The following is a 13,067-nucleotide window of genomic DNA, read 5'->3' as shown; positions in this document are numbered from 1 at the left end:
GTGGGTCGGGCCACGCCCATGTCACGCAGAGTGCGGATGGATGTCCCTGCTGCCCTCTGCTCCATCCTCCGTACCGCAGCCCGGAGAATCTCTAAAAGGCAGAGTCTGACCTCGCCAGCCCTCTGCAGAACGTTCCAGTGGCTCTCCATCTCCTCTCAGAGTGACAGCTGTCTGTCACCCTCCAGCTCATTGTGAGTTCCGTTCTGCTCTCTGGTCCAGCCTGTTGCTTCCCACTCACTTACTCTTCTCCAGCTACTTTGGCCTGTTAGAACCTTTCCTATACATGTCCGAGGCTCCCCCGTCAGGGCACGGAGCTGCTGGGCCTGGAATGATCTTCATGGCCCATTCCCTCTCTGCCTTCAGACCACTGCTCCAGGGACACGTTGGTGAGGTTTCTCTTACTCTCTTGCAACACTGTCTGCCTTCCTTTTCTGCTTAATTTTTCCCTATAGCACTTAACCACCAGAATACATTGTTTAGATTTTAATTGTCTGTGTCCTGCCACTGAAATGTTAGTTTCATTAGAATAGGGATTATGTTTTCTTGGTCACTGATAAATTAATGCCTTTGAAACTCGCATGTAGTAGTGGGTACTTGTAAAAATATTTAATGAGTCCGGGCAGTCTTCTGTTCCTGCCTCCGTGTTCTGGGGCGATGTCCTCTCTGTTTGCATGCCACGCCGTGACGGCCACACTGGGATTACTCAGGCTGGCAGGCAGTTCAGTGCCACATCCTGGGTCTGGACGAGTTTCCCCCCAGAGTGGGGGTGTTTGGAACGCTAGCCCCCTCTTTCCTCACTGCTACTTAGAAGGACCCTCTAGCTTCTTAAGTTTAAGAAATTGCATCAGTTATCGTTCTTTTGGGAATTCACAGCGTACGTTAGCTTACCAAAGATCACGCATACATTTGAATTGAAGGTTTGACTTAGAGTTTTTCATACTTAATTGGTGATCATATTAAAGATACCAGTCACTGTAGATGCATTCCAGTTTCAGACATGTTAACACATGAAAAAAAAGTCTTAAAATTGATGAAATATATTGTAATGATACTCTGAAACACATATTTGGGAACTGAAATTTATTCTATCAAGGGATATACAGACTTAAGTGTTAATAAAGGGTTAATAACAGGCTATTTATAATGATGCTACTTCTTGTTCTGATATTACATGTCTTTTTTCAAACAGCTGATAAGAATTCTTCAAAATCGGTGGGCAGCGATGCATCCTTTGTTGTAAAAGTGGTAAGGAAAAATTTTTTTCTTTTAATGTTGCTTTAGTGTGGTACTGTATTTATTTGGTAAAACATCCTTTTTGATAACCAGAATTAATTAAACCATAAGGTATTACATTTTTAATAATGTTTCATAAATATTTAATGAGACAAAAGTAGCTTTATAGTTTTAAATAATTTGAGTTCAAAAAGTCTCTCTTCAGTTGTTTGAATTAGAATGGCACTAGAATTTTTGGGGAAATGAATGAAAGCGTAGAAGTCTGCAGGTGTGGAGTTAAAGAACTCAGAGCAGGCCTTTGATAGTAGTTGTATTTGCAGTAGGTGAGATGCCTCTTATGTGTATTTTTATGGAACTCGACTGCCATCATGATACTTTGTTGTATTTTATCTTGCACTTGCTTCTGAACTACTTGGTCAGTTAGTTCTGTGTATTTCCAATTTTCTTCCCTTCTCCTTTCATTTTAGTAAATTAAATTATTGAAGTGTGCTCGCTTTGAACTCTGTTAGCTTACTGACGTTGAGATTAGTTTGGAACGAGCAGGGGTTGTCAGCATTCCGTCTACGGCAAGTGTATTTGCATAGCCAGGTCAGTTTACATACTGTGCACTAGAAGACATTTTCACTACTATTTTTACTATTTTTTGTTATCGGTATATTATGCATTTTTTTGCTTATTAACATTTGTAATTCACCTCTCTCAAAGTTCTTTCATTCATGTCTAAGACACATTTTTGTTACATAGAGGAGATAGAGGATCTGCTATTTAAACAAATTACCACATAAGTCCTCCACACCTCTTTTTTTTCCTAAAGGCTACAGAACTCTGGAATTATTTAGAATTACCACATGTATTTTTTGTTTGTTTTGTTTTATTTTACTCTTTTTTAAAAAAGGACCATATTTGATTCCTAGGAGTTAACTTTTTTGGATCTGAATTGCTTTAGTGATTGTTTTTAACATTTTAAATTTCAGGCATAGTTTGTTTTTTTTATAAGGAAATACGTAGATATTAAGTAAACAATTTGAATACTTTTGACAAGTACATATAACTGTAATTCCAACCCTATTAAAATATAGAATACTTCCCTTGCCCCCAAAAGATTCCTTGTGTCTTTCTCTGGTTGAACCCCACTCGTCTTGAGCTTTTCCCGCTGTGGATGAGCGGCTCCTGTGGAGAGCGCTGTATAAGTGGTATTTATTCTGCAGCGTGGACGTCTCTGGCTCTGACTGCTTCCGCTCAGCACAGTGTTTTAAAGGCTCATCAGTGTGGTTGGAGTATCAGTTGCTTGTTCAGTCTGACTGCTCAGTGGTGATCTGTCTTGGAGACATTCCAGTTTGCTTCCTGTTTCTGTTGATAGACAATGCGGTTGTTTTCATGTTTGTCTATTATGAATAAAGCTTCTGTAAACATTCTTGTCCAAGAATTTTTATGGATGAAGGTTTTTATTTCTTTTGGGTGAATATCTAGAAGGAGTTGCTGGTTTATAGGGAAGGTATATAGTTAATTTTATAAGAATTGCAGAGTGGGTGTGTCACAGTACATATCCACAGTAATGCGTGTGAGTTCTGGGCCCCCACATCCCCTTCAGCACGTGCAGTCTGCCGATTGGTTGGTTTGTTCTTCAGTCAGGGTATTGGACATGTTGCTGTGTCTCATACTTTTAGTTTATATTTACTTGATGACTGATTTTGAGCACGTTTTCATTGTGCGTGTCAGCCATTCATTTTCCTTGCAGAGCTCCTCCTCAGCCTTCTGATAGCCTTTACCCAGCCCCTTTTTATCTTTAAATTAAACAAAGCTGTTTTGCTTTTTAAACTTGAGCAGTAAGGGAGGTGTTCTGGATATAAGTCCTTCTTCAGATATACATACATGTTGTAAATTGATGTTTCTCAGCCGTTGGTCCTGGTGCTGGTCCACCAGAGATTTTGTGCTGGCCCATGAATGTTAACCACCCTGATGTTGTATGAAGATCGTAGACCCAGTGATCTTAGTTGAACTCGCTTACACTCAGGGTGATGGCCACTTATCAGCTTACATTGTTGATGAAAATACCATTGAAGTTGTCTTAGACATCTTTGGAACTTGCAGCCTCATTCAGACAAACTTTTGCATCGTGCAGAGCACTTAGGAGTCACGCGCAGTAGACAAAGCATTTGGACAAACTTACGTAGTCAGTGCATTGTACGTGTGGAGTGCGGAAATCAAGCACCAGCTTGTACCCTGTTGCCCTGTTCTGCACAGTGAGATAAAGCTGTATTCATTCTGTGTTTCTGTTCTGGCCGGCTAGGTCACAGGTCCTCAAGTGTGAAAAGGTGGAAGTAGTATTTTGTCCAGTCTGAAGTTTGGCGTATTATCTTTTATACTTTTTCTGCATCTTTCGAGATGGGTCATAAGACTTTCCTCCTTTATTCTGTTAATGTGAGAATTACATGATTGATATTTGAGTGTTGAACTAACTTGGTATTCGTAGCATAAACTCCATTTAGTTATGGTGTATTGTGCTTTTTACATAGTGCTGGAATTGACTTGCTAATAGTTTGCTAAGGATTTTTATGCCTTTGTTCATGAGGGTTACTGGTCTTTAATTTTATTTTGATTTTTCTAAATTAAAATTTTAATCTCCTTGACTGGCTTGGGTGCAGGGTTGTGGGGGCACTGTTTGGGCTCCCCATTTTCTTCCTGCTCTGTCTTCGTCCCCCATCTCTGTCTTTTTACTCCCGCTTCCTCTGTGAAGAAGGCTGGGCTCTGTGGGCTCGCTTTGTTTTCTAGCTGGTACGGGTAACCAACTGTTCTGTACGGCCTGCTTTGCCTAATGTCTGAAATAGTAATTTCCTGTGTCTGTCCAATTTTTGTATTTGTTCACAGTGGGAGGGCTCATTGGGTCCCCGTTACCTTGTCCTGATTATAAGTGGAAATGAAGTTGACAACTTTAAAGTGTGTCACTGGTATATTTTCCCCCAGAGTCACTTTTCCTCATGCCTTTTTACTTTGGATTTTTCTTCTTTCTCATGTGTGGAATAATAAGCCTTTTGAAACAATCAGTTTGCTACTGTATCAGAACAATGGAAGTTCTTACTGTTAAATTGGGTCATTTGCATGGAACTGCAGAATATTATCTGCATTTGTCATTGATACAACTAATTAAACTATTAAAATCTATGGATAAGATTAGTTTCTTCTTAGGATCTTAAAAATGTTTCCATTGTGAGAAGAAAGTAAGTCCTCATATGAGTTTTCATGATCTTGAAGCTCAAAAACTAGGTTACTTGGGACTGCTTTGAGCTGGTTAGCCTGATCCTCTCCAGGTCTGGGAAGGGAAGCGTGCGGCCAACGCCTAGGGCGGCTGGTGTGGAGCCCTGTCTCCCTCTCTATAATCTGAACTTCTTTAAACTGTGATTCATTTTAGGATTAAGATAGTCTTCTGTATTATGGGTAAATTCTATTGTTGTGATTCATTGTAACTTTACTTTTATTTACTACCTTTTTTACTTACAGAGTTAGGAAAGCAGTGTAGGAGTAACAAGTCCTTCCTAACTGCTTAAGGTAGCAGATCGCCTTACTTTCTCTTCTCCCTCTCAGATCCTGTGCGGTGCTCTGCCTCTCCTGTCCCCTTCCTTAGTTCGTTTCCTTTCGCCTGCATCACTCCTCCGTGTTATTAGAACAGTGATAAATATTCAGTTGATTTCTCTTTTGCATTTAATATTTCATTAACGGTTTCCGTGTTTTAGTTTATCTGTGATCCTGGGAGAATGTCGTACACAAAGTAATATTATTAACTTTCTCTTCTCTGTCACGGGCAGAGTTTAGTAGTGCTGTTCGCTGTTCCTTCCCTGGGAGCTGCCTTCTCTGAGCTCTCTTTCCATCTCATGTGCTAATATCCTTCTCATACCTATTTTTTTTAAAGTTTTTAATTTGTTTATTTTATGTCCCTAACTAGATTTAAGTTGTCTCATGTTAAGAACTTTGTTTTCGTTAGGCTGCCCTCAAATGCCTACTTTGTTCTTTTGAAACTTTCTAGCCCTGATTCCTAGCACCTTTGAACGCTCCCTGCCTCCCCTCCAGCCGGCCCCTGCCTCCCCTCCAGCCGGCCCCTGCCTCCCCTCCAGCCGGTCCCTGCCTCCAGAGCAGCCCGTGCTCAGCTGGCCTTCGCTGGGGCACCCCACCGCAGCTCTGCCCATGGCTGCCACCCTCATTCTGTCCTCTGCGCATTAGGACAGTTAAGTTGAAATGGTTCATCAAGTAGAAACATATAAAATGAGTATCAGATTTTTTTAGTATTAAAATCTGAACTTCTTATGAACATTTGCCATATAAAATATTAAGGGCTATTAATAATCATGTTTTCAAAGAATAAATACTATACTACTCTTTGGGGAAATTTCATGATGATTATTAAATAAAAGGCAAGACACAAAACTAGTTCAGAGGATGTTTTACAGAATAGCTATGTATATGAAGAAAATAAACCAAAATATTTTCAAAAATGAATATTTTCTCTTATAACTTTAGAGTGTATTTTATCTTTAGAGAAAAAAGAATCTCAGCAAATATTAAGAAATAATCAAAGGCAAATTGCTTTTTAATGTGACATTAGATTTAATCATGTAGCAGCATATTGAGCAGTGGCTCTCCGCTCCGCCTGTGCAGTGTGATCAGGGTCTCGGGTGCACGGCCTGGTGAGGGCAGCCCCCAGAGGGTGCTCTGTGCATCGAGCTTGGGCACCGCCGGCCGAGTCTGGCGCGCAGAGCTCCTGAATTATGTCTGGTGGAACCATGCACGCATGTTCACGTTTATCTTGTTTGGGGCCCTTTAGTTCATAGGGGCATGCAGGTACCCTGTGCTTCTCATAGGGCTTCTACCTTCATGTGGGAGACTTGTCCAAGAAATTTGGTTTCTGCTAACATGCCTATCTGCTCATGAAAGAGCTCCAAATAGTTAACCCACAGATTTTTTACAGTTGGCTTTGAAATGAGGTTAAGACATTCATGTTCAAGGTAGATGTTCAGGTAAATGCTAGATACATTCCCCCTTCTACCAGATGAGTGTCTGGTTTTGTTAGGGTCTTAGTCCGTGTGGACTTAATCTCCGTTTATTTACGACGGTCACCAGAGATGGTAAATTTGTATCTCTGACTCTCGATAACCGAGAGCCACCATCCGTATTTTATTTTATTCATTTTAGACAGAGGGGAGAGAGAAAGAGAGAAGGGAGAGAGAAGGGGGGGAGGAGCAGGAAGCATCAACTCCCATATGTGCCTTGACCAGGCAAGCCCAGGGTATCGAACCGGCAACCTCAGCATTCCAGGTCAACGCTTTATCCACTGTGCCACCACAGGTCTGTATTTTATTTTAGGAAAGTAAATGTGCCCAGAGACATGGTGAATTGATAAGAAGTTGGATAATGCAAGGAGAAAAACATTCTCTTTTGTGACTTCTTTTTTTTTTTTTTTTTTGCTATTTTCTGAAGCTGGAAACAGGGAGAGACAGTCAGACAGACTCCCGCATGCGCCCGACCGGGATCCACCCGGCACGCCCACCAGGGGCGATGCTCTGCCCACCAGGGGGCGATGCTCTGCCCATCCTGGGCGTCGCCATGTTGCGACCAGAGCCACTCTAGCGCCTGGGGCAGAGGCCAAGGAGCCATCCCCAGCACCTGGGCCATCTTTGCTCCAATGGAGCCTTGGCTGCGGGAGGGGAAGCGAGAGACAGAGAGGAAGGTGCGACGGAGGGGTGGAGAAGCAAATGGGCGCTTCTCCTGTGTGCCCTGGCCGGGAATCGAACCCGGGTCCTCCGCATGCTAGGCCGTGACTTCTTTTTAACAGACTGTAATAATGAGCATTATACATTCCCCCTCTGCTGTTGCGTCATTGAGCGGACAGAACTGGAGGTGGAGGGCAGGCTTTTGGATCTTGGAGCCGAACAGTTCTCTGTGTCCTGGGCCCTTCCCAGCATGAACTGATAGAAGCCTCTGCTTCCAGGTTCCATGGGAAGAAGTTTGCAGACTGATGTTTCAGTCCCCTCACTGATGTTATGAGAAGTGACCCAAAATTTTAATTCATAGATCATAAATTTTTGGTAGAAGGGAGAAACTTTATACAGCTTCATTTTTAAATGGCAGCCAGTTGCTTTTAGATGGTGCCATTGAAATATATCACATTTTAATTTTTTTGCTGTTGTCATCTTCATTTTGACACTTAAAAGTCTTAAAGAAACGTTTAGTGATATTCTAGTTAAAATGTCAGTCCCAATTTCTTTTCTAAATCTTGGCTATTACAGAGTTGGCAAAGTATTTTAGATTTGAAATATGTTAATAAAATTTTAGTTATGAGTTAAGGTAGTTTCTTCAGCAGAAATAGCTAGCTTTGGCTCGAGTGCAGTGCCAGCGAGGTGTTTCTTTATTTTGTTACAATGGAATCTTACCAGATTAGAAAAGTATGCGTGTGCTGAGACCCCTCCCTGTAGGAGGCTTTCATCATAATACCCTGATTTATATAGGTTGATTCTCATTATTACAAGTTTAATAAATTACTGCCTGAAGGAAAGCCTGAAAATTAAAGTTGATATGACATGGGTTGAAATGGAATAAATCAGAATTTTATACTGATGGGTAATCCAGGATTTGTCTTAGGAAAACCCCTTTCAAACCTGAGTTATAGTAATGAACTATTCTAAAAGTTAGCATTTGGACAGTAGCTTTACCAAAATTCCTCCTCTTAAATTTCAATTTTTTTGTTTCTTAAAGTCTTTTATATTTTATTTTAATTTATTTTTAAAATTTAATTATTGATTTTAGAGAGAGATTAAGGGCAAGAGAGAGGCAGAAATACCAATCTGTTCCTGTATGTGCCCCGACCGGGGGTTGAATCTGCAACCTTTGCATATTGAGACAGTGCTCTCTAATCAACCGAGCTGTCTGGCCAGGGCTTTTCATTTCTTACACTGAGTCTCTTCCTCCCGCCGAAGGCCTGTTCTCAGCCATGAGCTCCAAACATGCACGTGTCTGTCCAGCTTCCTGTGCTGCTAGGAAAGGGGCCACAGGTTCCTGTGACACTTGATGTGCGGAGTCTGCAGATTAGGGGATTGACACTCACACCCTCATGTGTTGGTTAGATTCTGTTACTTAAGAGGTGATGACATGCAAGATCTTATGTACTGTTCTCTTCCATGGCGGGCGGAAGAGGCATACCTGGAAAGGTAGAACTCAGGAGGCAAGCTAGTTTTTGGGTTCTGATCAGTGTCATGTATGTTACCTATTTACTGTCACATGCTGTCTTAACCTAGGCCCTGCCTGACTCAGATCGCTTATTACTTTTCCTCAAAGCATTTCAGATTCCTGCATTTCTAATTACAAGAATTCTGAGATATTAGAACTGTGTGTATAAAGTGATTTTATTTAAACCTCAAGGAGTAAAATTAACATCTGTGACAGGGTATCTTGAATGAAAAAAAAAACCTATTTTAAGTATTTGCAGAATAGTAGCTGAAAACGATGTATTTTCACAAATATTCTCTCAGTTAAGGTAATGGGCCTCATTTATCACTTCTACTGCTCTGCTGACCCTTGAACTAGCTAAGCTACATAGATACTCTGTCCAAGTAACTTTCCCCCAGACTTCCTAAACAAAAAGCAATTCTGAAATTAGTTTGGAAATCTTAGCTTCTTCATTTGAAGTTTTTACTCCTTTTCAAAATTTTTCTTAGATTCTCAATAAACAGGATAATACCAGCACAGGATATCAAACATTAAACAAACACTGTCTGGCCCTGGCCAGGTGCCTCGATGGTTAGAGCGACGTCTTGGCACACCGAGGTCACGAGTTCGATCCCCAGTTGGCATGTACGAGAAGCGATGATGAGTGTGCAGCTAGATACTAGATGGAAGGACAAAGTGGAACAAGGAGTCCATGCTTCGTTCTTCTTCCTCTCCCCCCCCCCCAAATCAATAGAAAGATAAAAAAAAAACACCAATTTTAATCAGTCAATTTATTTAAAAAGTTCACAAAATTATAAGCTATTTCCCACCCTTCCATAGTTACTTAACAAGACAAAACTCCCAACGGGCCTGATATATTTTGTTTGTAAAATACCTTTTTGTTAGTAACTACCTCTGTAAATTTAACTACTAATGCCCCTTAGAATGTGAAATGGATGTAGTCCAGTGACACTGGTGGGCAACAGTTGTCACTGCGCCCCTTCTTCCTCTTGATTTTAACTTACCATATGGGAGGTGAGTGGTAGGGCCCCTCAGTTTGACATGTGGGAGTCGCTGTCAGAAAGGAGAGGCTGCAGGCCCGTGGCCCGTGCTTGCTTGCTCTGGAGTTCCAGAATATTCTTCGTGGTAAGGTTGGCTTTGCCAGCCGTGACAGTCTGTATAATTGTTATCAGAAACACAACGAGAGTAGGATTTGACACTAATTGGTTAAAATAAGTATTGATGTTTTAGTAACTCTTAGAAATATCTTGTGGTCCCTTGGTGAAACAGTTAACCTCGTCCCTCATCTTTGCTTTAAAAAAAAAAGCCTAATGAAGGTAAAATAAGTTTAAGATTTTTCTTAACTTTTGCTAAGGCTGAACCACACTTCTAATTTTGTATAATTTATCACTTATAGAATTGGAACTGGAGAGAAATATAAGATTTATGGACTATTTTGAGAATATCTGAAACATTTCTAAAGAGTTTGACTTTTTCTTACACATAGTTATAAACTTAAGCATCAAAACTACATTGTTTGGTAAGAGAAATGGATTTGTTAGTTATTTTTGAAGGTTCTCTGAAAATAACTCAGTTGTTGTCACCACTGCTGGTACTAACTGACTCCTGTGTTTCAAGGAACCCAGCGACAACGGACCTCTTTTCACTGAACTGAAGTTCTACCAGCGAGCCGCCAAGCCGGAGCAGAGTAAGAACCACCGTCCGCGTGTGTCAGTGCGCGTCTGCTGCCACGTGCTCGGTGTCCGCCGGCGCCAGAGCGTCGGGTCTTACGTCATGATTATCTCTTACTTGATAAACACGTTCTAGTTAAATGAGAATTGTGTGAGAGAACTCGGATCTCATCATGAGCTTGTTAGAAGATTTTACCTGTATTGATATAAAGACTACTGTTAGTAAGGATATATAATGTAGGAGATGTTAAAAATAGAAAAATCACCCTCATCCATGAGTATGGCTCAAGGATCTCCAAATCTTTCTGAATTATTTTTTAAGTTCTGGAGGATGTAACCTGGGTGGAGTTTGGGGTATCATCACTGATAAAGTGGAGCAGACTATCTAGGTGAAGAGCGGGGCCTCTTCTGGCCACTCTGGACCCCCAGCCCCCCGCCTCCCCACCGCTGCCCACGGCTGCCCCACCCCAGGGCCACAAGGGGTCTCCCGGTGGGGTGGTACAGGCCTGGCAGGCTAGGGAAGCCCTCCTGGGTGAGGACTTTCAGAATGAGGTAAAAAACTTTTTGATTGTGGTAAAAATAGCCTTTCTGTGGAAGCAACCAAATATTTACATAATTAGGGATATTAATAGCAACCACAGTACTGTGGTTTGATTTTTTTTTTTTTAAAGAGTGTTTTTGCAGATTTTTTATTGTAAAGACAATGTTTAGGGCAGGGTAACAAAATATTGTGAGCTAATAAAAATGCTTTGAATTACTTTTTATTTATTGATTATAAAGTACTGTTTTACTTCCTTTTTTAAATGACTAAATCAAAGTGAATCTTGTTATGGATGTAAGTACATTTTACTGTTAGTGATTTAAAAGACAATGACCAGCAATTGAAATCACAAGCCTCTGTTTTAATTTTTAGTTCAGAAATGGATTCGTACCCGTAAACTGAAGTACCTGGGTGTTCCTAAGTATTGGGGGTCTGGTCTACATGATAAAAACGGAAAAAGGTAAAAATGTGTGTTTCGTTTCTTGCTTCCCCGTTTTGAGCGTTCCCTGTCTAGTTGGTTAGTGAGCCTCGGGCCGAGCGCCCCCGAGCGGCTGGGCGGCCCTCTGGGTGTCGGGTGTGTGCGCAGGTCCAGGCTTTTCCTACAGCAGATGGCGGTGCCTCGTGAGAGCGGGCGCCTCTGTCTGCAGGACGGGTTCACATGGTAGCAGCTGCCTGGAACCCAGGTGACAAGTAGGAACAAACCCAAATGCGCCTTGTGGTGTTTTTTTCTTTAAAAACAAGCAAGCAAACAAAAACTCCATGTCCTTAGTGTAAAAGGCAGCCCTTTCGATTTGGTATTTCATGTTGGCATATACCTGCCCACTGTAGCATTTTGCCTTTTATGAGGTTTCAGCCCCTGGCTGGTGAGAAAACACTGCTGTGTGACATGCATGAAGCAGGACAGTGGAGTGGCACAGTGTGGGACCGTGACTTCTGGGTCTTAGCTCCGAGAACGGAGACTGACTGGCAGAGCTGAGCTGGAGAGAGCCTCGCTAGCTTGGTGGTGCTCTGTCCACATGGGACGGGACGGGACGGGACCGCACCTCCTGGAGGAGGGCTGGGGCCGCGGTGGGCGGGGGCATTTAGTTAGGAAGGGCGGGATGCTTCCCCTGCCCGGGAAGGAGACTGGCGGAGTTAGCGGCCCCGCTGCCTTTACCGGCCCCGCTGCCCTTCTCATCCCAGCTTTGTGCTCTGTTAAGTCCCTGCCGTGGGGTCTCGGGGTGTGCCCCATTTCCAGGCTTCCTACGCGGACAGTCCCCCACCGCCCAGAATGGTACTGCTTGTTGTGAGCTTCACTTTCCTGGCGGGGAAGCCCTGCCGCAGGGGACAGATTTCCTGTCGTGTGTCCTTGGCCGGAGCGCCCTCAGCGCTCCTTCGTAAAGCAGTGGTGGCACGGGCCGGCGCGCCGGTGGGTCAGCGTGGTCGAGTCCTGGCCGCATGGAAGAGGACGGCTCGCCTGTACCTGCGCATGCGCCTGTGGGTGCCCTGGAGGGAGAGAGGGAGCGGAGAGCTTGTAGAAGGGTGGGCGGCTGCTGTCGTTTGTTTGGAAGCTCTGATTCTGGAGTCCCTGCGTCTCTTAGGGAAGGTGGGACTCCTTGAAATGATAGACAACATTTTGTTACATATGGTTTTGCTGAGACAGGATTCTGTATTTTTAAGAAAATTCCTGGAGAAATAGTATAGATCGAGGTTTTATTCGCAAGTTAAGAGCAAGGATTCTAGAGCTAGACTGACTGGTTTTAAGTCTGTTTGGCTCCTTAAAATGTATGTGAGTGGGTAAGATACTCCTTTCTGACTTCAGTGTTCTCGTCTGGGGAAGGAGGGAACAGCTATACACACTTAGGGGGTTAAAGGTGAAGTTCTTAGTCTCCATGGAAGGTGTGTGTCAGCTCTTACTCTCAGATGTGCCTTTTATCCCGTCAGGGCTAAGAACTACTGGTCTAGCAAAGCGTTGAGTAGGAGGGATGGCTTCTAATGGGACAGGACCATGCATGAGGGCTCAAGTGGGCTCTGGCCCGCTGTGTGGCTGATCCCCATCTTTCTTTAACAAGGAACAGGGCACACTTGTGGGAGAGAAGGAGACAGAGACGGCGGCAGATAAGACACAGAGGAGCGAGCACACATAGCTAGAACCTATGTGTAGTAGGCAGAAGCTCTTAAACAAGGGACAGTGACAAGCTGGTGAAAAAAGGAGTGTTTGAGAATTGCTTTGCATAGTGTACATGGTGCTTTGGAGCCTCTGGAGGGGATGTGGGCAGCAAGACCCCCCTGCGGTTATTGCGCGAAAGCAGAGACTTTTGCTAGAACTCAGCACACTGTCAAGACCACGCTTCGCAGAGCTGACTGGGAGGGAAGTGGCTGGGGCGAGAGCATTTCAGAATAACAACGTTTGCCCCTCCTTCCAGAAT

At 43.0% G+C, this 13,067-nt stretch overlaps 1 protein-coding gene across 3 annotated transcripts in view; it reads left to right on the top strand.

The window, feature by feature from the left end:
* VRK1 (VRK serine/threonine kinase 1) overlaps nucleotides 1-13,067 on the top strand; it is a 71,912-nt gene that overhangs the window by 30,524 nt on the left and 28,321 nt on the right. For all 3 annotated transcript variants that reach the window (XM_066273740.1, XM_066273739.1, XM_066273738.1), the window contains exons 3-5: nucleotides 1,190-1,245; nucleotides 10,066-10,135; nucleotides 11,032-11,119. In XM_066273740.1, coding sequence (XP_066129837.1) covers nucleotides 1,190-1,245; nucleotides 10,066-10,135; nucleotides 11,032-11,119 — 214 coding nt within the window. The remainder of the gene's footprint in view (nucleotides 1-1,189; nucleotides 1,246-10,065; nucleotides 10,136-11,031; nucleotides 11,120-13,067) is intronic.

Source organism: Saccopteryx bilineata, chromosome 4, assembly GCF_036850765.1.
Source record: "Saccopteryx bilineata isolate mSacBil1 chromosome 4, mSacBil1_pri_phased_curated, whole genome shotgun sequence".
NCBI lineage: Eukaryota > Metazoa > Chordata > Mammalia > Chiroptera > Emballonuridae > Saccopteryx > Saccopteryx bilineata.
Note: the sequence above shows the minus strand (reverse complement) of the source record. Positions and strands in the feature narration are given on the sequence as shown.